Consider the following 26,477-nt stretch of genomic DNA (forward strand, 5'->3'; position numbering starts at 1 on the left):
GAGGACAGGTGTTGGTAGACAGGGGAGAGGCATTGAGACAAGTGGGGAATTACTAGCAGAGACTTGGGTCACTTGGACGATAGGTTAGGATGTCACTGCCATTGTTTTTTTTTAACAAGTTAAAATTGTCCCTTCAGTCCTGCACAGATGGTCTGTCACATGACTCACATCTATCTATGTATCACCATTATTTCTGCTCACACATCAGAGCACACAGAAAGGCCACAATCATAGGAGTTTATATACCTAGATAATAAAGGTGACATGTGTGCTGCTTTTTTCCCATGAACTTCATTGTTGTGTTTCTATAGGCTAACTGAGACAGAGGAACTCTATGATAGTGAGGAAACCCCAAACTGTATTTTCATACTTCTCTGTCTCGTGTGACATTTATGATAACACTATAGGACACTATCAATACGAAGACTATTTTCTAGTTTACCATTAGAATGGTGAAAAATACCCACAGAAAATTCCCATCGGCGCTTTCTGACATCTTTAGATATCTTTCTTTTCTTCTGACAATGGTCTAAAACCCAAATATATTCAGTCTGTATTATAAAACAAATAAAAGCTGAAAATACTCATTGTGGAGAAGCTAAAACCAGAGAACATTAAGGATTTCTTCTTGAAAAAATGACTTGACAAGTCAAAGCTGTTAATAGCTGCCGATTTATTTTTCTGTTGGTCATCAAACCAATGAATTAACTAATTGTTTTAGCACAACATTACACAACTACAACAGGTATGCTAATGTAATACTTGGTGGCCTGGGTTACTATACCTGACAGTAAAGCTTACTCAATATGTGTTGTATTACATACAACAACATCACTGACTCACTGGAGTTGAGAGAAAATAGGAAAAAAATGCTGTGAGCATAAGAATAAAAAAATCCTACCAACAACCATTAGGGTCATTAAGTCTGTGAGTGGTAAAACTCATCTAATCTCTGCAGACTTAAATTTGGCCTTGTGTTTTCATTTAACTTGTAGATCAACAAACACGGACGAGCCCAAATTAAAAGCAGTAATTAAAACGTTAACTCAGTAAGTGGTGCTTATAGGATCTAATGACTCACACAGGCAGCACAAAAGATCAATGTTTAATAGAGCTGGGGGACTACAGCACTGTGGATGAGCTCTATTGTGAACGGCCAGCAGGGGGCAAACCATGCAATACACTGAGAATGATGGGAATACTTTCTCTTTTTGACCAATTCAAACAACTAACACACAAATGACCAAAGATAGCCATAACTTCACTGCTGGGACGTTGTTAAAAATAGAGGAACAGTAGATCAGAAAAAAAGCATTAAAAACACCATCCTATCGGTGGCAGGAAATAACAAGAGAGGCATAGAGAGGGAAAGAACATTCCAATGACCGCTCTCAATCCTGCAAGGTGTGACAGAATTGCAACCTGTTTAACCCTACAGCTCTTTAGGCTCTATTCACATATTGTGCATATATGGGTGTGTGTGTGTCAGATAATGCCTGCTATTATGGAAGCGCACATGGTCCGAGAGTCAGTCATTCCAGACAAGCAGAACCACCTACAAAAGAGGCTGGCAGCTGGCATGAGAAGGCAGCACATGGACATGTAGGATGCCAGTTTGGGGGGACTCCCAGCGGAACGTGCCAGCTGTGCCACTGAAGACAGGGCATAGGGCAGTGTGTGTGTGGGGGGGGGGGGGGGAGGGGTCGACAGTGCAGTTTGAGTCTTAGACAGGTGTCAGTCGCCCTTTTCAAGTGAGATCACAAAGACCTGGAGCCATATGCGACCAGCAGGTATCTCTTTCATTGTTAGGAGAAAGACAGTATTGTACTTGAGTGGCAAAGCAGGTCACAGCTTGAGTTGAGAGAGAGAGAGAGAGAGAGAGAGAGAGAGAGAGAGAGAGAGAGAGAGAGAGAGAGAGAGAGAGAGAGAGAGAGAGAGAGAGAGAGAGAGAGAGAGAGAGAGAGAGAGAGAGAGAGAGAGAGAGAGAGAGAGAGAGAGAGAGAGAGAGAGAGAGAGAGAGAGAGAGAGAGAGAGAGAGAGAGAGAGAGAGAGAGAGAGAGAGACAGAAGGCGGAGTTAAGAGAAAACAAAAACGACACCTGCCTATCAAAGGAGGGGTCATGGAGGCTGAGGCAATGAAAACAAAAGGGTTTAAAGACAGCCTCTCTACAGATATGTAAGCGTTTTAACTGCCTGGGTGGTTTCATTAGATGGATTTGGGATTGGTTCACTCTTTTCCTCCTTTCTGTGGTTTAGTCTGAAAACAAAAACACACTTGTATGCACGGCACGCTTACAGAGAAATGCCCTCTTTCATTTGTGACGCATGACTGTGCGTTTGACACGGCGTTTTAGAGAGATTTACACTGAGTATTGAGATGACTTCAGCCGCCAAAAATAAACACTGAGATTACATCAGCATGACTCACTCCTGCAAATAAGCGAAGTTTGCTTCTTCAATAGTAATCAGAGTAGCTCTAGCATATATTGATTTGTACAACGCATCTAAAGCAACTGACCGATGGCAATTTTGTAAATGTTTAAATAATTCAAACATGAAACAGGAGTGCAAAAAGAGACACCTATTGGACTTGTACCTTTAACTTAGCGCTTATGATCACTGCTTCCTCAATTCTCAAAAATCTTAGAAAAAGTATTTGCTGCTAGACTTAATAAATTCATCAATAAACACAATTTACTAACTGACAGCCAATACGGATTCAGACCCAACCGATCCACTTCATTAGCAGTCATTGAGCTAATTGAAAAGATTACAAATTCCCTGGACCAAAAGAAATATGCAGCTGGTGTTTTTATTGATCTCAAAAAAGCATTTGATACCATAAATCATGATATATTAATTAATAAATTAGAACGGTATGGTATCAGGGGGGTTGTATTAAACTGGCTGAGGAGCTATCTACAGAACAGGCAACAGTTTGTGAAGATGGGTGAATACGTGTCAGCTTGTTTGGACATTGCTTGTGGGGTCCCCCAGGGGTCAGTGTTAGGGCCAATTCTTTTTATTCTCTACATAAATGACATATGTAAAACATCAAATATTTTACAATTTGTGTTATTTGCAGATGACACAAATATTTTTTGTACGGGAGAGGACTTGCAGCAGCTTCTGGAGTCAATTACTTCTGAAATGAGCAAATTAAAAAGGTGGTTTGACAATAATAAATTATCATTGAATTTAAGCAAAACAAAAATCATGTTGTTTGGAAATTGTAATTTAAATAGTGATATAAATGTCAAGATAGATGGTGTTAATATTGAAAGAGTGTATGTAAATAAATTCTTGGGTGTGACAATAGACCACAAGCTATGCTGGAAACCTCACATAAATCATGTTAAATCTAAACTGTCACGAAGCATCTCAGTCCTGGGTAAAGCAAAGCATATATTGGATCACAAATCATTGCATATTCTTTACTGCTCAATGATCTTACCTTATTTAATTTACTGTGTGGAGGTCTGGGGGACCACTTACAAAAGCTCACTGCTACCACTAGTCACACTTCAAAAACGAGCCATAAGAATAATCAATAAAGCTGGATATTATGATCACACCAACCTCCTCTTTTTACATTCCCGTATCATAAAGTTCAATGACCTGGTTGAATATCAAGTTGCACAAATCATGTTCAAAGCTAGAAACAAACTGCTACCAGGTAACATTCAAAAACTTTTTTTTGACAGAGAGGGTGGTTATAATTTGAGGGAACAGTTAAACTTTAAGACACTGGCTGCACGCATGACTTTAAAATGTCATTGCATTTCAATTGGTGGTGTGAAACTGTGGAATGGTATGAGCACGGAGTTAAAGCAATGTACAAACATGATTCAGTTCAAAAAAAAATTCAAAGCAATGATTTTTAACAGGTACAGGGATGAGGGAGAGATTTAAGACGGAAAGTATATGTATGTGTGGATATGGATATGTGAGTTGTACAAATATGGAGATATGGACGTATGAATTGTGTTGATGCATACGGTGGATGTATTTTTGTATGGATGTATGTAGTGGATATTTCATTTCATTTTTCGTTTGACTTTTGTTTATCCTCGGGAGACCAATTCAGGGGTGTCCCTCATTTGCAATGGCGTCGAGTATATATGGATATATGGATTGTATAAATATAAAAAAATATATATATATATAAAAAATTATTATAAAGTTATTGAGCTGTGGAAAAGGGGTAGGATTAAATAAGTTTATACTTCTTCCTACTCCTTTTCAGGCATATCAATTCAATGTTATGTTTATTTTTTGTTTATTTTGTTTATTTTTATTTGTGAAATCATTTGAACATATTCTTTGTGTTGTGTTTTCATGCTTTTAGTTTTTCTTTTTTTTTTTGATATGTCTGAAATAAAGTTTAATCAATCAAAAATGTAAAGATCAAGTGTCAATGCTCTATAGCTATGTGTCAGCCAGCATCTGATCGCATTAAACACGGCTGACCAGTTCTCTGACTTACTGATAAGAAACAAGCAGCAGTGGGACATTGAGCCTTGTCTTGCTATGCTATATGTTATTCATCACCATAGGACCTTCTACTGTATTGCCTAAACAGGGTCTCGCAAACAAACCCCCAAAACCACTACCACCACCCGTGTTTTGACTGTCTTTTGATTTTACTTTTTAAATTCATGCTAATTTGCATTATCTACCAAGTCAGAGCCAATAGTCAGACTGTGTAGCGCTTGCAGTACTCAGATTTCAGAAACATTAGGGACGATTTACTCATCGAACACCATGAAAAAACAATCATACGCAGTGAGACACTTTTACATTCTTGTATGAGAAGTAATCGGTGAGTTCCAGCATGAAATCTCACTCTATGAAAGAACAGGATCAGCCTTATCGCCACTGTACCACCACAGCAGCCCACGTGATCAGTCCAACAACAATCATGTGCTAACAAGACAGAACTCTGAGGGAAGGCTATTACACAAAATGGAACAGTGATTTGCAGCTTTGCAGATAAATGAGATTACAATTCATTATGGCACAGGCAGACCAAGACTTCCTGGACAGTACACATTTTTATGAAAAATCCCATCTTCACTGTGCTACTACAGATAGCGTAAAAAACCCCATCCTGATTTAGACCTTGTGCGTGTCAATCAAGAAGAGATTAAGATCCCAAATGGTGTCTGTCCGCTACTCACTGATGAACACACAGTCCTGACCAGGGAACATCTGGAGATTACACACACTATTGTGTTTTCGTGTCGCGCAATATTGTGATAGAGAGAGAGGCACACACAGTCACAGTGAGAACAGAGGATGTTATGATTCTCACAACGTGGGGGCTGGAAGACGGTAACACAGTTTGACTAGCGACCTCTGTCACGTGACACGTGTTGGCTGGCAACAGAGCGAGGCAAACGGTTACGTCACCCTGGCCCCTGGTAGTGGTAGTAGTAGTGGTGGTGTGGTGGTGAGTTGTGAGTGGTGGAGGAGGGTTGGGCAGAGCAGCTGTTGAAGCCAGTGTGCCAAAGGGCTGCCCATGCTCGCAGAATGCCTACTGTGTGTGTCCACTGTAACCAACCGTTTTCGACACATTCACACAAATCATGGATCTCAGTCACACATGCGCACGGGAGGTTGTCTTTACTCATCACAATTTTTAATAGTGTTGTTGATTTTTTTTTTAAATAGTTCAACTATCAATTGCACAACCCTGAATTTCTTTAATATTTATGCCAACAACACTGGCCTATTTTCCATCCATAAGCACTATATCAACATCTAATAAATGGGTTATAACACACTGTATAATAAAGCAACAAGGAAATATAAGGAATTATTTTAAGTGTTTATTAAAGTACAGTATCTCCCAACATTCAATACTGCTCCAATGAGTGCCATAGCATCAGCTCACAACTACATAACTAATAGCTAAATAATTGTTCATATAACACCAATACGAAATTGAGCAAATACCAATTTTAATGTATCTTTTAGTATTCATCAATGAGTCAACTTTAATTCGACAAAATTAATAACAATTCAAAATTCACGTTATTTGTTTCAGAATATTTGTCGATTCCAGCTTCCCAATGTTAAATTTAGCTGTTTTTTTTATTCTAAAATGAATATCTTTGTGGTGATGGCTGTTGTTGGGACAAAACAAGCAATCAGTGCTCTAGTAAATTGCATTGGGGAAAAATTTTTGGGGATATTTTACTGAGCATAAAATAAATAATGAAAATAATAGTAAGCTGCAACCGTAAAGGCATGTAAACACTCATATGAATTATTTCCAGTAAATAGGAAGGCTGACTCAATTTTTTTTGGACACTGTCGCCCCTCCAGAGTAAACAAGCATCTCAGTCCTATAATGAGATGTCTAACTGGCTTCCTGTCAAAGATTGTAATTCTCTGGACTTTTACTGAAAATATTAGTCCCACCCCCACTCCCCACACACGCACAGACAAATTCAACTTGATTAAATAGGACACACTTTCCAAACAGAACTAGACTAAAAAGCCTTCAGCATCTTAGATAACATCTCTGCAATGAAACTCTCCCCCCTCTGGAAACAAATGGCCGTAACAACTGCCACAGACAAAACAACGCAGCACACCCCCTAAAAATGTGCAAATGTGAATGCATGACAATGGAAAAACTCCGATCCTTGTGTTAAATAACAACACGCACCCTCAGGGACTCAAGTGTGCTCCAACTGTTTCTTGGCATGACAGAGACAAGAGCAAGTCCTTGAGGACCAGCAGAGAGCAGAAGGTATTGGGATGGGATGGGATGGGAGGGGTGGGAAGGGATGATAGCTAGTTAAAGGAAGTGCTGCTGGACACTGAAGTGACAGACAGAGTGAGCGCGCTGGCAGACTGCGAGCGTTTTGCCTGGAGGAAGGAGGGGAAACTCTGCACCACTGATAATGAGGTGGCCGAGTCCTAGAAGAAAAACTACTTCTGCGGCTGCCGTCAAGAAACTTTTCCTATAATAATAATTTCTTTATGTCAGACAGAAGTAAGTCCATAGCTACAATATATATATATAAAAAAAGCAAGGAAATACATATGTCAGCAGACCCTCTGAGATAATGTACAGTGCACACACTGAGGCTAACAGATAGACATAGGATTCATTTCAAACCTGAATGTGAACATATACTGTATCTTCAACGCCAAGATATTTTGCATTTTTTTTCTGTAATGTCATTTATTTGACATCTCTCAGGCATCAACTTGATTCTGTTTGTATAAGTCTGGGGTAATATGTGTTCAGCATGTGATGGAGTTCATGTTAATGTCACAGCAGCCGGATATCTGAGCCTGGGTCAGAGGAACTCATCTAAACATAAATTGTATTAGACATGTGACCTATATAGGAAGATGTAGCCCGGGCCATGAGGTATAGCGTGATATGACTCATTACAGACTTATTCACAGAAGGTAATGGTAATTAATATGGAGAAAAAAGGGGTCAGTGAGTATATACATTGAAATGGTCCATGCTGAAACCACGGTTACTACACAATTTATTTATTTACGTTTTATATAAAAGGTGATATGCTGAACGTCCAATTTCCTGCCTATTCGAGATAAACCTTTTGCCCTCAGTTGAGATTAGCTCATGCAATTAATATATTCATTGTCTTAAAATGTCTTGTTTATCACACAAATATATTGAATTAACAGTGATGGGAAAACACAGAAATGCAGGACATTCCCTGTCGAGCTGGAACCAGAGAATATTTGGACTGACGATAGTGCTATGGTAATATGATGAATATTATTTACAGTTGTAACGACTACTCAATTAAATATTTTGATGTTTAATAGTTAAAGATCATTTTCAAGCAAACAAAAAAGAAGAACATTATCAAGGTTCAAGGATCATGAAAATAAGTCATTAGTTGCTTCCAAATTGATATTCAAATTTGCTTTTTCAAGTCATTGGTTGACGAAGTGACCATTTTAGCTCTAGTCGAGAACTAGTTTTTCAGTAGATTTTGGAAATAATGTGCACTGAGCCTGTGTCATCAGCACAACAATCAGATGGTGTGGGTCAGCCCAGGTCAGGGTCCTGTGGCTAGGGGGTTAGCTCTCGCCTACTGAGGCATTGGAAACATCAAAGTGGCCAAAACAACCCAGGGGTTCATCAGTATTGGAGAGCACAGAGATACAGTAGAATGAATAAACATGGGTCTGGCTGGCTTGGCTTCTTGGACCAGAATGACAGAGAGAGAGTTTGGTCCCGGTCCAGGTCTGAGTCCTCCAGTGTGCCTACAGGGGACCACTGAAGCCCAATCGCCCCCGCCCCCCCCCCTCCCTCAAAACCTCATCACACATCTTTCATGTCTGGCTCGCTCACTCCCCATCTCTCCACTACTGGGTCACTCACACCCACTGTAACCCACCAATACGCCAGTGACACGGTTACTATGACAACGTCCCACCTCTTCCTCTCCTCAGCTCCAAAGCACAAACCAGGAGGTGGGGAGAGAGAGGAGGAGGGGAGGGGGGAATAATCCAGCCATTTACACACACACACACACACACACACACACACACACTCACACAGAAGAGCATGGCCAGGCAATCTGCCTTTGATGCTGATGCAAATAGACTGGTACAGTGAAAACCTCCCATCCTCCTCCTCCTCCTCTTCTTCCTCATGAGATGGACTCTCTGGTGCTGTGAGTGTGAAGCAAGACGCATCATGCCGCCCACTCAGTCACATGATGCCATCAACCCTGACCACAACCACAACACTGCCTCCATGTTTGTGATTTATTCATAACAAGGCTTCAATTATTCAGGCTTGTGACCAGGTAGTGGCCCCCCTCAAACTACGCCAGAAGTGTTAACACAGGAACATCATTCACAATATCAGCAGACCGCATGACTCAAAGTTAAAACCATCAAAAAGGGGGGAAGAAACTAAATGGGAAAATAAACTAAGATAGCCTCTGCAAGAGAATTCACACTGCAATATATACTGTAGCAGTATTAAAGGAACCAAGCTCCCATCCAAACACTAAGAAGATTAGTCCAGGGGAAATGTGACAATGTTCAAAAAATAGTGCACAGCAGCTTTATCCACAGGCCTTGGGTGGGTTTTTTTAGCTCTGCCAGCTGAAATTGCAACAATAGAAAACGACTCAAATGTTCACACAGCTCCAACTGCGAGGGAGCGACATCATCGGAGGCTCTGTCAGCTCTGCAGAGTTTTTGCTAGGCATCCATGGTCCTCGTGCAGGCAGACTGTGATTGGGGCTTAATGCATTGAGGGTGGTGCTCAAACGGAAATATAAAAAAGAGGCCCGATAGAATAATGTATGTGCAGTATGTGCTCCAGATAAATGACATGAATGAGACCTAAAGAGTCAAAGTTGGATCCATCAGTGCCCTGGTCCGTCCACCGTTAGTAAGTAAGGGGTTTATTCTGGTTTCGTCAGAACTGAGAAATGTAACATACTTTCCGAAGACATTTTTGCCCCCTTGGTCAGATTATTTTTTGTTGTTGTAGTTTTAACAAATAGTGACATTAGTTCAGTCGATGCTTTCCCCTATGTGGTGCCAACAACTGTACTGCTCCAGGCAGCATTATTCATCAAGTTTTCATATCAAATTTGCTAGATTTTTTTTAACACCTTAAGACATTTTTTTATTTTTTTTTATCAACCAGACCCACAAATCATGGGCATTTAAATAAGTTTCTGGGTAATTTTTCTATATTGCCTCGTTTATTCCTGACCCTGACCAAAAAAAAGCTGGCCTAAGCAAAATAGCTTATCTTCTGTGGTGGAGAAACATAACTCCTTAATAAAGTTAGCGATCACTTGCAAACATGAGTGGAAAAGCCAGAGGATAGGGATCTGCCGATACATAGTGAGGGAAATGAAAAGCCTCCCCATATCTCTGCAGCAGATTGGCCCCGCAAGAAGCAGCAGCAGCAGCAGCAGCAAACCAAACTCCAAGCAAGACAACACAGCAGCACAGCAAAGAAGCACTTCAAAAGGAATGTTGTTTTTCAGCAGCACTGTGTACACACCTTGGCATTAATATAGGGGTCAAAGGGCCCACAGCGTTTGAACTCTTTATGGTCTACAGAACTCTGGGAGGGAGGAAGAAAAGAAAAAAAAAGGCTGATGGTTTTGGTTTAGACAAGCAATGAACAAATGACTGATGATCACAAACAACCAAATTAAAAAAAAAGCAGATTATGGTTGCGTTAATGAACAATCACAGGTCATGAACAGACAGGGAGAAATGACACAAAATGAGACAAATCCTCTAGTAGTAGTCACTATATATTCCAGTAGCTTGTTTGATAGCAATTTTATCGGCTCAGACTAAAAAAAAATTCGGAGCTCATAATGGGTCATTTCTCCTCATCCCAAAACAGGCCAGGCCAGAGATGGAGCTGGTCTGGAAGTTGTCTGTGTGCAGGAAGCAACAAAAACTAGATATGAAAACAAAAAGTGGTTAGGGGCAAACAAGCACTTTCTCACACTAGCTCAGCGTCGACACAGTACAGAAGTCAAGACTCATGATGCACTGAGGGTTATATATAGAACTTTGGTCACAATCTCTTTCTGACATTCAGTTTGCTCACATACAGTACAGAGCATGCCATGCTGAAGTAGAATTAGAAATATCTTCAATAGGCATTTTTAGTTGCTACAAAAAAGGCCTCCTTACTGAGTGGAAAAGTCATCATGGACTTTCTGGCTGCTGACTTAACCATTAGAATTGTAATTATGAAAGTGCTACGAGGTCAAGCAATGTGCGGGAAAGCATAGTGTTCAGGGGTTACTTCCTAAAACATTATGTTACATGGGGACTGAAAAAAAGATACTGCAAACAATTCTGCAGACACATACTCTGAAATAACTAATGATGCTATGAACATGGTAAATGTGTTTGAAAACCGGAGCCTTAAAAGTACAACAGATGGACCAAAAATACAGTCGTGCACACACTCACAGCTACGCACAACTACACACAGACACGCGCGCACACACACACACAGACACGCGCGCGCGCACACACACACACAGACACGCGCGCGCGCACACACACACACAGACACGCGCGCGCGCACACACAGACACGCGCGCACACACACACACACACACACACACACACACACACACACACACACACACACACACACACACACACACACACACACACACACACACACACACACACACACACACACACACACACACACACACACACACACACACACACACACACACACACACACACACACACACACACACACACACACACACACACACACACACACACACACACACACAGAACAGTGAATGCAGCGGCAGACCTGCTCGTTGAGCTTGGGGTGTGAAGGTCCTTGGTGAATGAGCAGTTTGACAATGTGTTCGTCTCCCTTCCACGCAGCCAGGTGGAGCGGGTAGCAGCCCTTGTTGTCGGCGATGTTGGTCAAGGCCTCGTTTCGTAGCAGCGCCTCCACCACCTCACTAAACACGCAGGAAAGGGGACAGGGCAGGTCAGTAGAATGCCAAGAGTGTTAACCAAACTGATAAATACACACACACACACAGTACAGGGCCTCACAAAAAGCCAGTCAATAGATTTATCTATCCCAGAGGGACAATTGCCAACGCAGGCTTTTTGGTCCCCCAATACCCAGAGTTATTCATCATTACTTCACTGCAGTGCATAGCATACCTGTGTCCGTTGAGGGCGGCGTGGTGGAGAGGGGAGTATCCAGTGCTGTCCACACAATTCACATTGGGGCCTCTCCAGATACTGGTGAGAGCAGAAAGAAAAGGAGTGTTGTTATAGGCACATAACACAACACAAGCACACCAAACAAACAAACCGCCTATCCCTCTGTAAAGTCCCGAACTTTAGGGTGTGACCGACTCCGTTCTGATTGCTATCTCAGGGCCACAGTCTGTCACAGCAAGCCAGTTCAAATGACAGGCCAACCCTGCAACACAGGCGGGGGGCGTGCGTTCTGTCTGTCTGTCTGTCTGTCTGTCTGTCTGTCTGTCTGTCTCTCAAGAATCATGTGATAAGACAGGAATGTAGACGTGCAGGCCAGATGCAGCAGCAGCAGCTTCAAATTAATAAAACAAGGAAGGAAAGAAAACACTATCATGACCAATGACTGGCAGCTAACAAGAGCTCATTATGGCTCGTTTACAGTAACTTCATGCAACCTCAGCCTGATTAATCTTGGCCAAGCCCTGATTTAAGCAGTGTAAGCAAACAACATACAAAGCATATGCGTGGAGCCAAAAAGCACCAGCAAAGAGAGTACACTGTGAGGTGGGCCAGCAAATTTTAACCGAGCACTCTCATTCACTGAAGCTATACTCAGCTGTCAGCTCGGAATCGGTTTGTGTCTCTTCAATTCACAAAGAGCGCTGTGGTGAGGAGGACAGAGATTGATGAATGAGGAGGGGGCGGTAAAAAAAAAAGAGAGAGAGAGATGGATGGAGTAACTTAAGAAGCCAAAAGAAGGATGTCTGTCTGCCTGGTGAGATGTTGGGAGTGCCAGGACTGGGGACGTGAGGCTCTCTAAAAAAGGCCGTAACACATCCTAAATAAATCATGTGACATCATGAGCGGAAATCCCAGAACTAGTGCACCAAATATCAGAGAGAGAGAGCAGAGCCTGAAAAGAGTATGGGACCAAAAAGCATTGGGTCCTCACAGAGAATCAATCATGGATGGGAGCGAAAAAAGATAACTTAACTTACTTTTGATATATTATAGAAAAGGGTCTCAAAAGCAATTCAAAGTGCTGATCGGACAGACAGTAGGATACAGCTTCATTTATTACGACTGTCTAGAATTCCGATGCAAGAGAGTAATTTATGGGAATAAAACTGAGGCTATGTGCAAATCTTTACGCTGTGAAAAATAGCTCCAAGAGTACACACACACACACACACAATATGAATTGATCCATGACGGAATCAGTGTGGCAGCAGGATGCTCAGCCTCCTCGGATCAGCCTCAGTTATACTGTGCTACTCTCCTTCACACGCACACATAAGCACACACACACACACACACACACTGCTTGTTTTTGTCGCAGTAATGGCTGTTTTGCACCCCTAAAATACATCGCCCACAATAGCACTCACTCAGAGCAGCCTGCAATTAGCCAAGAGAACAATGCGGGGCCTGACTGTAGCACAGACTCGCAGAGATGCACCAATGTACCAGTCATAATAATAGCGTTAGCCATTTATTTCCCAAAGCAGGCCTTTCGGGGGTCTCACATCATCAAGTCAGAAGGCCGTGAAGACATGGGACATCAAAAGCAATGGTGCACAAGGGAGGAAATACTCGTGTGGGGAGAAAAAAAAATGTGGTGTGGGAAATGCTGGGAATTGATACATTTCTGTAAGAGGTAAGATTATGTCAGCTCTTTAAGGCATCATCATCATCACACACATGCTCAACCTCCTTCCCTCCAGAACCAGCCACCAAATGTGTAGGCAAGAGTAAAGCAACCAGCCAGGTCTTCTTGTGCATGGAAGCTGCTGAACACATCAAAAGGGCAGAAGAAGTGAGACAGAAACAGGCCTCTAGTCGCTGTCCTAGATAAAGAGTTATGCAACGGCTTACGGCAAAATACCCCGTAAAAAAAATTAACATAAACATGAACAGAGCAGCCTCATACTACGAATGCAGAGTTGAACAAATTCAGGCACACATAGGGCAGTAACGGCACTAAGGCACTCAGTGGGTTTGGGTACATGAATAACAATATGGCTTTGTGATGCCAATTGACAATGATTCATTGTCATGTCGAGGCCATGCAAAGTGAACATTATAATATGTCGTGTGGCCTTTAAAAACATCGCAAGAGAGATGTTATTATAACCTATCTGGTGTAACATGTAAATCCAAAATATCCAAATTTTTTCGATCTGAACTTGGAAAAGAAATTGTATCAATTCAGATGTATCATCATGAGACGTATTGCAAGATTTCCCTTTAACGTTGTCACGTTGGTCCTCTTCCACAGTCATGACTCTGGTGTGTCATTAAAGGAGTTCTAAAAATGCCGATTAGAAATGCACACGTCTTGTCATTTTTTTTTTAATAACGCACGCACAAAGCACATTATGATTTGACTCTTGTGTCTATTTCCTTAATATTCCAGATTTATTCAAGAGCGTGGGGGTTACTTAAGGCCGTCCAAAAAGCCTCTGCAGGAAATGAAGATGTCACTGTGTCATCACAGCATTTAAACTCTCTACGAGCAGAGCTGGCCGTAGTAACAGCTTTAAGTGCAGTCCAAGTGTTACGTCCCCGGAGCGTTTTGGCAGTGCAGCGCTGAAGGGCATGAGTCAGAGTGGGTTCTCGACAATCCACTTCATCCTCTTACTACAGCTCACAACCAACCTAACCGAGGGGACGGGGGGGCTTAGGCCTATAGCAGGGGCAATGGGCAAAACAGAGAGTTGATTTGGTTTGGGATGAGGGGGTGGGGGGGGGGGCACAGTCATGCAAAGTGACTGAGGAATTCCTGTTTGAATGGCTGAGCTAATCCTTAATTTCCCTGAGGGAATATCAGTGGGATGAAGCCGGGAGTTTGAAAAAGATTCCGGGGGGCTGTAATTCTGTGTCGCACAAAGCCAGGGCGCTATGACAGGAGGACAGATAATAACATTTCCTTTATTTTATGTGTTCTACGCATTAGTCTGCTCAAGTTAGTCACACATACTGAAGAGGCATTTTGGAGAAAAAAAACAGTCATTTCCAAAATGCATGCGCATATATCTTCTCCACTGTGTTTAAGTCCTAATGTCATGGAGCATAGTGATTAAATGCGAGAACAGAAGACAGTGGAGTTTGATTTTCAGCCTTGATTTTCCTAAACAATCAACTCAACAATAAAGTTAATTAATACGTCTGAATGTACCTGTCATGTTCCATTAAATCAGGTTTGAGAGGATGTATTCTAATCCTTATTCAATCATGTTTCTACATGTAAGCAGGTAGACAAAAGCAGGGAAGGATCATATAAGTAAATGATATGTAATGATTAAAATACTACTCGATAATCAGGACGAACAGGTATTTCCCGCTGTACAAAAAGCCATGATATACGATTGCATGTTTATGTTTATTTAAGGGGCCCTGGGGGGAAATAGGCACAGCCAAATCCAGTCTTGGGTTTAAGCAAATAAGAACCCAGGTGAGTGTGAACCTGGTGTCAAATAAAACGGATTTGTCCTGCAGCCTATTAGCGGTGTGACCACACACTGCCAGGGATTAGCCTAGCCCTGGGCACCGAGCCCAGCAGTGACTGGCGCATGTCAGCCACCGACTGAGAAATTGGGCTTAATTATGCGTACTGCTGGCGGGCGCTGAAACCAGATGCCCCGCAGACAAACGGCCAAACCAGAACATCTTCTCCCCAACAGAAAGAGACTGAAGTACCTGCCAGGCCTGCTGCAGTATACACTCAATTACAAGATGAGCTAAAAACTCTATGTCAAGATACCATGTTGGGACCAAAACACTACAGCTATAATAAAGTAGTGCACACTCTAAATGAAGGTTGATACAAACCAGATTTAAGTTCTATTTCAACAATAATAGAAAAAGAGACTCGATAATAAAAATTAACGATCCCCATCCCTAGATCTGAGAGAAATTAAGATGATTTTATTTTTTATTTATTGTTAACCTTTAGTATTAACCGGTTAAAGATCTTCTTAATGGTTAACAGGTTAACCATGGACATTCCTTGTAGTTGGTGAGATATTTCAGTCTAAAAAAGTGGCGGGCTGACTGAAATGGACAGCCATAGAGCAAAGCTGCTAGTGTGGCTTAAAAGGTGCCTTAAAACAAAGTTATTGCTGAATGTTTAAGGTTAAACAGTCCTAGAAAATTGAACAAATAATGAAATTGCCGCCCTCAGCCATTCCAGGACAAAAAGGTGTGTGTCAAAGAACATTGTGACAGGGCCACTGAAACATAATAACCTTGTGTTTGTGCTCTGTAAGCGCTGGCTCTGGTCGTTGAGGGAACAGAAAGTATTGAAATGGGGACAACGATGTGGCGGCCAATTTGCCAATTCAGCTGTAGCACACGGCCTTAGCGAAGCCTGATTGAGTCTTCATGGCTCATAAACACACCGCAGTGAGCAACTGTGCTGCGGCGGGCGGTGTGAATAAACAAAGACTATGATCAGGGCCGTTCAATGGGCTACAGCAGAATGAATAAAAACTCCTAGTGGCAGGCTGAAAAGATGGGATGAATGTAGAGGAAAAGAAGAATAGAGATAGGAGGGGTGGAGAGGAAAATCTTGTCAGATGGGGTGAGAAGAAAAGAAGGAAAACAGCCTGCTTCCAGCTATATGACATTTCCCACACTGACTTCACAGTCGCTTCACACATAAACCCATCTCACTCTGTTTCACACAACAGCATCCCCATGAACATTTGGATTGAAAAAGCAAGCTCATGTTCAGTTTCAACTCAAACCTTGCCGAATGGATGAATGGGCAGTTATTTTTTTAGTTTCGCTGACCACCCGCTTCTTGTAATAGCACACAACTTCTGTCTGTTCCCCTTGTAGTTGAAGATTTTGTCAAAAACTGCTCAACTTATTCACAAAATTAATCCTCGCACCGAGTCATTCTTTAACTTCAGCGCAGTCAAGTCCGTGTCATCATCAGACTCATCTTTGTCACACTTATCACACCATATCCGTCATATCTTGCACGAGTCTTAGAGTAGGTGTGTTTCACAATTTGTCTGTTGCAAGTTTGTATAGTCATGCTGAGGCTAATCCAGCCCAGAATGCTTTATTTGTTTTAATGTGGTTACTTTGCACACACATCAAAGCCAAAACAGCATTGTACAGTTCAAAACGGGAGATCTAAAGCTAATTTGTTTCCTGTGTGGACATATTGAGGGCAGTCAGTGCCATTTACACCGGCTCCAAGTAAAACATGTTTGAAGTCTGGAGGTGGAGTGGAGGCTGGCGTGGGCCCAGCAGGTGGCTAGGGAGGGCTGCTGAGAGCTACAGAGTGGGGAGAGAGAGGGAGACGCCAGGCCAGACGGACCAAAATGTCTGGGTCTGGGGTTGCTTACATATAAGCCGCCTGCATAGATCGAGGGGGGCCTAATAACATCACTGGTGGTGGTACCTCGTAATACAAATGGGTTCTAAAAACAACGCCTGAGTCACACAAGAGATACACCTCGACCTAGGCAGCCTCATCTTTACCATTTGTTATTGTAAGGGGTTTTCCGTGAGTGGGGTGAAATGGAGTTTACGTAAACATACAACACAAAAAAGATCTAAGTCAATTTTAGTGTTGTGGCCCTGCATGGTCACACATTTGCAACTTTCTGTTTCTTTAATACAGGAAGTACACAGAGTAGGAAACAGTAGATGAAATTTTTTTCATAGAATGCAGACACACAAAGAGACACAATTGTGTCTTATTTGTTGAGCACTTGTTGATTTTGTGAAAAAGTGCTCCGAAAATCACTGTTATTATCATTGTTTGGCAACCTTACAAGATACATTTTCTAATTCAGCTACTTGGAAACCATTCCCACACAAACTAATTAAAAAAAACGACCCACTTGGATGAAAGCTATTCCTATCCTAGTCGTTTAAGTAAAGGCGGCTACAATACATGGGAAGGACACCTTATAATGTCCGTTTCCACCCCCTCCAACACAAACACACACATATGTGGAATTCATCAGTGCTGGTAAGTGCCTTTCTGCCTGCCTTCTCAGACTACACACTAACATGAGCCGTAAACATAACGCGCAGAGCATCCCCAACTCGGATGCTCCTGGAATGCTAACATGGCGGTGTTGGATTTCCCAGCCACCACCACTCCCTCTTTGGGATATGTACGAGCTACAGTTTCTTTCAGTTCAGGGGTCAACAATTGATGAAATATGTGACAGCCAGAGCCGCTGTTTGCATATAGCGTGTTAGCTACCTGGGACCGATCCGAGGCTCTTGCCAGTGATGTAAAAGTAGAAAAACTGCCTTGTTAACACCCACTGCCTGCACCAACAGCACACAGCTACTATGGAATCCAGCTAAGGAATGAGAGTGTCAGATTCCCGCTGTGAGGCTGTCAACTCCAGACACACCATCCACAGTCCTACAGTGCACCTTCACACTCAGTGAATTTCTACATGCGCAAATATCTTAATAACAGAAAGCAATGAGGAAATGTTTCTTTTAAAAAAAGAAAAAAAAGAAAAGAGCAGAGCAGAATATCCTGATTTTTATGCAGCGGATATCTTCTGGGCTAACGCGAGTGGCTCTGCCTGGGATGAGCCAGAAATTGTGGATGTAATAATGTGATTGAATCAGCTGGAGTTGTGCCCAAGACTTCTTGTATGCCAACTGATAACACTGATAGATATGTTTTCCTCTCTGGCATATAGGGAATATGTTACAGAGAAACTATATTTCAAGAGAATTTTGTGAAGGTGGATTTTTATTTATTTTTTTAAATCAGTAGGACTCTCTAAATAGGTGGTCCCTGTCCACCCAAATTACAGCTCAATTGTGTTAGTAATACGAGAAAAAAATAACACAAAAAAAGCCTAGGAACGGTCTTTAAGGAGTAATATGAATATGAAAAGCCATCATTCTACGCTTTGTCAGTGGGACAAAGGACATGGCTGTGAAGCTGGGGGAGACGACCCCTCATCTGGCTAAGCTCTCAGAGTGTCCGTCCAGAACTCCATGCATTCCTCTGATAATTTCCCCTCAGTGGGCAGGCAGTCACTCTCTCCCTGCTACGGGGACTTGTCTTACCTCCGGTCTGACCGCAGCAGCTGCCTTGTGTTTGGAAAACCCTGGCCAAGATAGTGCTGGTGAATAGCTCTTCCATGTAAAACCTTTGGGATCAAAATGGATCATGGGACTCTTACAAAATTTACGGTATGGGGGAAATCACAGCAACAGCATGCCCTAAAAAAAAAGACATTGGTGTGGCCTAAATCAGTGGTCAAGCATCAAGACCCACAATTTGCCTTAGACATTGAGTTGTGTGACCTACATTTCTGACATTTTTTAGATATCCAACTTAATTTAGGTACAACATGCTTTTTAAAACATGTTAAGCAAAATGCTCAAGTTACTTTTCCGCATGTGCACTGTATACTGGGAAACGTATGTCCTTAAAAATAAGAGCGCAGCAACAGAAATGTTTTGTAGGATATTTTATCAAATGTTTTTTCCACACATACATCTGCGACCCACTCAAAATGGCCACGCGACCCACTATTCGGTCCCGAGTCCCGACCCACCAGTTGAGAATCACTGCTGTATATAATTCCAACAAACACTATATCAACTCATCAAGCTTTTCTTCTGCATCAACCAGACTGTGACCACTTTAACAGGGTGACGACGCTACAGAGGTTACCCCGCTATGACCTTCCTACCAGAGGAAGCCCTGCCCAGCTCATTCTGGTGTTAATGGAGCACCGCGGAACAAATGTTTTTGGGGCGGCGGTGTTAAACACGCAGGGGTCAGTGTCTATCCCATGGCAACCGCTGGGATGCAGCCTCCTGGGAAAAGCAGACATTCCGAAGAGCAGAGCTGCACAAACTGCCTGGTTACGAAAACATGCCCCACAAGTTCTGACATGCGCCCCATTCCAGAGGAAGAACGCCAAAAATCTAGTGGAAACACACACATACACACAACACACACCTTCAGGAGGACATTGATAAAGTCGATGAGGTGAAGTCCTAGCCTGTGATTCAATCTACAGTATATAACAAACAGGTAGCTGTTAATGAGTATATTCTGTCCCCTAAGGTCTAATATCATTGTATTACAACAGGAGACACAACAAGTCTAAGTAAATGACGTTTAAGGCTACAGTCCAACTAAACATTACACAGATGTTTTTGTAAACAAGTGGAAGTCAACATGCTTGTAATAAAGTGGAATGCAGCAGGAGTGTGAATCACACATTACAACCAGCACAGGCTCAATTCTGCTAAAGACACAGATCCTAAAGACCAAATCGTCTGTGACAGGATTACAGGCCTATATACTTCTCCAACAATAGATTGAGAATAAATTACAAAGCAATTCTGGGACAGGAAAAATAAATTAATAAATCAAACACACGCACCATGGCACCAAACCACAAGTCTTTACCGCAATAGTAATTTACTGTGATTTCCTTCAACGTATTGACATTTTGATTATGCAAACTAAATCAAATGTCATTGACAATAGGGACAATCCTGAAGGCTTTCCTGTGGCCACTGTTGTTACCGCTTAGAATAGAATCATTTTATTGTCTATCATCGCACAGTGACAGTGTACAACAACATTTTGTGAGCCTTTCCTATAAGCTCAAGGTGTCCGGAGGCAACAGGCTCTTTAAGTTTGTACGCCACTAGTCAATTCATTTCCTGCAAAGTCTAGCCAATCATTTCCCTGAGCCATCATTGCCAAACATTGATTTCTCAAGTCGGTATAGATGACACAATGTATCTCCTGGGTCCGCCCCCACACATCTGTGCAGGAGAGACAGAGCCAGCCTTGACTGCATGACATCTCTGAATTGGATTTCCGATTAGGAGGTTTTAATGTAATTACCCTGAGTACTCTCTGTGCAGTCTGCACTAAGTAACACAGCGATGCATCACCTCAAGGTTCGCCGGAACACTTGTCCCTCCAATGAAGATGGCTGGCACCGGGCTCCCAGGGGAGTAATATTACATTGTGATTGAGACCTTCACCTGCATGTGCTCAGCATTAAAATAAGGGTGCAGAGAGAAAAGCCATGTGTGGGCTTATGACATGCACTTAGCCTGGCAATATGTTTTATCTTAACACTAGAAGCTATATTTCACATTTATTTATAGGGCATAATAAAGAAGCCTTTGTAGACTTCAGTGGTCTCTTCTCAACAACATGGCTGTTCTTTTCTTTCTTGGTGGGATCTAATATTGCAAACAGCAAAATTGCTGTCTCAATAAGGAATGCTTTAGCCCAGGGAAATTCAACAATCCTGTTGTGATAAGCCTATTATAACTCAGATAACATCTTCAACACAAAAATGAAATTGATAACTTATCAGATCTATAATAGACTATTCTTTTATTTATTATTACCCAGAAGCCCTCGTCTGCACAAAGTTAAAAGGGATGGTTCTTTAGAAGAATGCCCCGGCAGAGCTGCTTGTTCAAACCACAGTGAGGAATTTGATGCAATCTTGCTTTATCAAACCAGTCACTATGTTAGTTACTAAAGTCTTAACCAGTGTCTACCATTTCAGGTAAGTGTGTGCTTTTCTGTGGACCAGTGATCAGTTTTAATTACGTCATTTTAATCTGAGCATCTACCTACTACAATTACAGTGTGTGCACACAGGTGGCTTGTGGGTAAAGGATGACAGATCCTATATATCGACTAGGCTACAAGTTGTGAGTTCTGATCTAGAGATAAAATGAACAGGACAAAAAAAGAGATGGTGACAATGAAAAACCTCAACAGAGCTGCTACACCTTTTTAACCTTGCATGGTGGATATTTCATTGATGTGAAACAACCCACATCAAATGATAACCTCACCAAGGGTTTTCCCCGTGACCACTGATTTAAATAAAATCAGCCAAGCTTACACATATATGCTGAAGAAAGTAAGGGGGGGTTTGAAATCCAGGGCTGTTAAAAAATATATATATCCTATCAAATCAGTAACAAAATGTGGCTTAAAAATGAGACTGACAACATGGCTTTCTACTCCACCTTCACCAGTGAGTGTTCAGGTCTAGACTGTGTGTAAGCACCAATTAATAATACATAGCCTACTTAATGAGACCATGGGCTGGTTTGCTGCAGATTCTTGCAGTTCAGTTGCACATTACCTACCAGGCGTCCAGGCCGTGTATGCACATTACAGTAACACTGGAAGAGACACAAAGCTTGGAGCAAACAAAGAGGCATGCCACTGCTGCGCTGCACTGGTTTAGGTTGTGTTTGTTTGGCAATACCAACAAAAGCATTAGCTACTGTGTGACTATCCAATAATATTTATAATAGGCCTACCAGACTGTAAAGATAGCCTATATTAGTAGGCTACATGATCAGGGGCAGTTTGACAGGGACAACACTCCTGGCTGTCTCCCATTTAGCCTATATCCGCCTCCGTATTCCCTACCTGAGCAGACTGGAGAGCGGATGAGAGGCGCCGTGTCCGCTGCTGTTGCCGCTTCCCCCGGTCCCAGACGATCCACCGCCGGTGCCAGCGGACTGTCGCTTCCCGGATAAAAGCTTCTCCACTGCGGCCAGGTTCCCCGTCCGAGCCGCCTCAAGAAGTTCCTGCTCCTTCCCCATCGCGGATCCCAGCAAAGACAACAATTGTAGGAGGCGCGGGGTAAGAGAAGAAGGAAAAAGGGGGGGCTTGGTTTGCGGGAGAGTGAAATTCCTCTGCGATTCCCCCTCTTCTCTCTCTCTCCCCCCTCCCGACCTGAAGTTATATTTCCTCGGTGCTGCTGCTAGTGTGTGGCGAGGGAAACAAAAGCCCCCAACGCCGCTGGATCCGTCCGTCCCGATCCACGGTGCCGCCGCTCGCGTTCAAGCTGGGGGTAAAAGTTTCGTTACGTTCAGCAGCAGCACGGTGGTACCAGCAGCGAGCAAACTTCCTCTGGCCAGTCCCCCGAGCCTCGTCCGTCACTTCCTCGAAATGGCCCTTTATTTCTGCATCTCCAATCTGAAACTCTTCAGACCCACACACGCCACACTAACCCTCACCACCCCCCCTCGCGCCACCCGCCCTAGCAGCTTCACAGAGGAGGTGGATAGGCATAAGCAAGATGGGGCCGGAATGGATTGTTTGAGGATTCTACCCATCCAGTGGTTTTAAATATCTATTATTCTGTCACACATAGTGAATATCCAAAATACCCTTTAATTATTTACTCTCATCAGACAGTTAATTGTCTACTTTGTTAGGTGTCGACATGCTCGGCTACAGGCTACATCATAAACTTACTCTATCATTAACTAGCCTAGCCTATCCTACATTGACCACATTTAACATAGGACAATAACAATTAAGGAAGCACTATTATAAGATAAAATTATGAAATAAAAAGTGGTAAGTATGAGCTTTTTATCTCCTGCTTGCCATGTCATATTTTGCGACTTTTTAATTTGAAATAATAGCCTATCTTTGTATGTCATAATTGTGACTTGCGACATCATAGGCAGTCAATGGGTGATGGTATAGTAGGCCTATGAATGATAACCTCTTAATGAACTGGCTTTTTGTAACATACCTTTAAACATGTCCAGCAAGGGTGAAATTATTAGCATTGTATTTAAATAAAACGTTGTTTCCAACAGTTATAGCAGAACATATAGAATGAGCGTAATTGTCTTATGATAAAATGTTTTATACTGAGGTGTAGCTCTGTTAACACCGTGGTAGCAGTGTCTATAAAGTTCGTTCAAAAGCGGAAACGGAAATTCAAGTCCGGTGCTATCGAAGTGCTGTGAAAAACTAGCATTTTGGTGCTAGCATTCCTCCAAAACAGAAGAAGGATATTTGTTAAAAATTAATAAAAAAAAATGCTAAGTTATCTTATCGTCCTGTGTTAGCTCAGCAAGCTAACTTAGCTGCCTTGCTAGTTATCGTCAATTGCTAAACTAACGTTAGCTTAGTTCCACCGTTTGCGTTGCATATTACTACTGTTGTGTTGTGTCGCCTGGCTGCAGAAAAGGTAGGTGCAAGTTTGTTTTCATTTACATCCATTTTTTGTAATCTAAACGTGATAACACAAAGTTTACTTGTGTTCCACAGTTCAATATTCCGTTAAAACAAATTACTTTTGTTGAACAACACTGTATATAGTAGCCTATTCAGACATACTCTGCCACTAAAATCTCTCCCCTGTTGCTCCTGGCAGTAGCCTACTGTCTTTGCTTCTGTCTTCTGACTGCTAATGATAGAAGTGAACTTTTCAAATTCTACAGACAATGGTCTTTTGAAGTAGGCTACCCAGTGTTTGGTCCGCACAGTAAAGTGACTAAACTGTTCAAAATGGTGAGCAGGGGCCGAATTTCACCAAGCAGTGACGAAAAAGTAGTAAATAAGGGACCCACAGTCCTTAAAACACAATTGGGAAGATACATAATATAGAGCTGGGGAACATAGGGATGAGGGAGAGAGACTCCAGCTACAATGATAACTAATCAATATCCACTCTGTTGATATTTCAGAATCTGAAGCTGTCGGCCGGCGTCAATAGGGACTGAGTGATTATGGCCGACCCCGCACGGATCAAACCTGAAGTTCTGCCCGAGAGAGCAGCGTCTGCCAGCGAGGAGAATCCTAAATCAGAGGAAACGGAAGATGTTACCGCCTCGGCAAAACCTACAGACGAAAACAAAGAGGCATCCTCGCAAGATCAGATCAAGCAGGAGGAGAAATCTGTGAGTTCTGGGTCTTCATTTTCCTATCAGATGAGGGAGTGTGGCTCAAAAAATAAAATAAAAAATTCGATCAGATGTGAATATTTCAGTAAAAGTTTTACAAAGGGCTTCTGGGTGGCTCTATAACAAGTCTTTTTCTTCCACTGTGAAGGAAATGGCAGCTGGAGAAGAGGAGGAAGAAGGAACGTCTGGTGAACCGGGTTCCAAACGACTGAAGGTAGAACCAGAGAAGAAAAAGGAGAAACGTCAGAAAGTGGACGAGGATGAAATACAAAAGATGCAGTAAGACCGGAGATTTCTAACAGAGCATCATTCTAATAAAAAATAACAACAAAAAAACAACGGTCGTTGAAGTCTCACCCCGATAACGACACGGCCGCCACGCTCTTCTTCTTCTTGTGTCCTACAGGGTTTTGGTGTCGTCCTTCTCTGAAGAGCAACTGAATCGCTATGAGATGTACAGACGTTCTGCCTTCCCCAAGGCGGCTATTAAGAGGGTATGCTTTTCTCAAAGCTGACTGTGTATTTAAATCTCTTCATCTACTTTATTGACTTAACATCTTTTTATAATGTATGTTTTCTTTATTCCTAGTTGATCCAGTCTATAACCGGATCATCGGTGTCTCAGAATGTGGTGATTGCCATGTCTGGTATTTCCAAGGTTTTCGCTGGGGAAATAGTTGAGGAAGGTGAGTGTCACACATAGAAAACAGTGAACATACAGAACAAATACACCGAGACATAGGTAGATCATTCTTATTTATGTCATGTTGAATTGTACATATGTAGTTGAATGGTTTGGGTTTGTCCTTGCAGCTTTGGACGTGTGTGAGAAATGGGGGGAAACGCCACCGCTTCAGCCCAAGCACATGAGGGAAGCGGTGAGGAGGTTGAAGAGTCGAGATCAGATTCCCAACTCCAAGCACAAGCAAATTCTCTTTCACTAAGGCGGCTGTTCTTTACATGGTACGGAGACCATGGATAGATGCCTGCGAGAAACAGCGTTGCCATAGAACTGTTCACGGAGCTTCTGTAGTTAGTGCATCCAGCTAAATGCTGATTATCCTCTCTGAGCTAACAAGAGTCCAGATCAGTGACTGTAATATTGACAAATGTTTGACAAGGTTCAATACTCTGACCTGCCATTCACTTCTATTTGTCAAGGTGATATCTTGAGGCAACACACAGTACAAATGGTGTAAAATTATTCTCATGTATTATGGATGTGAATTGTATACTTTAAATAAAATGTTTTGTTATTGTACCTACATTTTTTCAAAGCAGTTGCTTTTGGCTTTTATTTATTCTTTATATTCAAGTGTGAGTTTTGACTGAATCCCATCCCTTGCTTTATGAGGGTGATTTGGGAATCGGGTTAGCTAGGTTGTAATATGTAAACCTTTTCTAGATTGACAGGAACACTGTTACAGGAAAAAAATAACTCATTCTTTCAGGACATGTCTTCTAATCTTAAAATAAAGAACTGTTTCAAATTTTATTTGGAAATCTGTAGACATTGTATAAAGACTTAAGCTGATAAAACTATGGATCTCAACAATTAAATAAGTATTGAGACTCAAATGTACAATTCCCTGCGTATATTATGACAAATGGAAACAAAAGTGGATGCAATATATACCTTTGTAAAACAGAAACAAGCATTTCTAATAAGTTAAAAGCACAACTGAAATGTGTTCGGCAATTAATCATTTATTCTTTCACTTTTAAAATATTTTACACATACTAGCCTTGGTTCACAGAACCAATCTTATATTAGTCTCAAAGTGATACATACAATACAAAATTCAAAGTCACTCTACACAACTGACAAAAACACCGACCACAGGGTCTCCAACATTTGCGTCACTTAGGAAGATTTCACAAGGACTCCTGCAATCCTTTGAATGTGATTTACATTAAAACAAGTGCAATTTCCAGTGAATATATTCACAAGGCAAAAACTATACGTCACTTTTGAACATGCATCTGCTTTCCAGTGGCATACATTGTGCCATGTCA

General features: G+C 42.0%; 2 protein-coding genes across 10 annotated transcripts in view; one reads left to right on the forward strand and one right to left on the reverse strand.

The window, feature by feature from the left end:
• The window catches only part of LOC307253251 (ankyrin repeat and SAM domain-containing protein 1A), a gene marked incomplete at its 3' end in the record, with an annotated part of 62,520 nt that extends 39,524 nt beyond the window's left edge, over window positions 1-22,996 (reverse strand). For 6 of the 8 annotated variants that reach the window (XM_080031206.1, XM_080031210.1, XM_080031208.1 and 3 more), the window contains exons 1-4: window positions 22,183-22,996; window positions 11,703-11,783; window positions 11,335-11,491; window positions 10,036-10,098 (exon numbers count right to left, since the gene is read on the reverse strand). In XM_080031206.1, the coding sequence (XP_079887332.1) occupies window positions 10,036-10,098; window positions 11,335-11,491; window positions 11,703-11,783; window positions 22,183-22,358 (477 nt within the window). In that variant the 5' untranslated portion in view covers window positions 22,359-22,996. The remainder of the gene's footprint in view (window positions 1-10,035; window positions 10,099-11,334; window positions 11,492-11,702; window positions 11,784-22,182) is intronic. The other 2 variants (XM_080031211.1, XM_080031209.1) reach the window with 1 other exon arrangement.
• taf11 (TAF11 RNA polymerase II, TATA box binding protein (TBP)-associated factor) lies at window positions 22,270-25,722 on the forward strand. 2 transcript variants are annotated; one of them, XM_080031214.1, is made up of 6 exons: window positions 22,270-22,398; window positions 24,246-24,458; window positions 24,610-24,740; window positions 24,868-24,955; window positions 25,051-25,147; window positions 25,275-25,722. In XM_080031214.1, exons 2-6 carry the CDS (start codon window positions 24,288-24,290, stop codon window positions 25,403-25,405), a joined length of 618 nt encoding a protein of 205 aa, XP_079887340.1. In that variant the 5' UTR covers window positions 22,270-22,398; window positions 24,246-24,287; the 3' UTR covers window positions 25,406-25,722. The 2 variants fall into 2 exon arrangements, with proteins under 2 accessions (XP_079887340.1, XP_079887339.1); XM_080031213.1 differs by lacking the exon at window positions 22,270-22,398 and adding an exon at window positions 23,493-23,746.
• Window positions 25,723-26,477: the final 755 nt, after the last annotated feature.

Source organism: Ammodytes marinus (genome assembly GCF_949987685.1).
Source record: "Ammodytes marinus genome assembly, chromosome: 7".
NCBI lineage: Eukaryota > Metazoa > Chordata > Actinopteri > Uranoscopiformes > Ammodytidae > Ammodytes > Ammodytes marinus.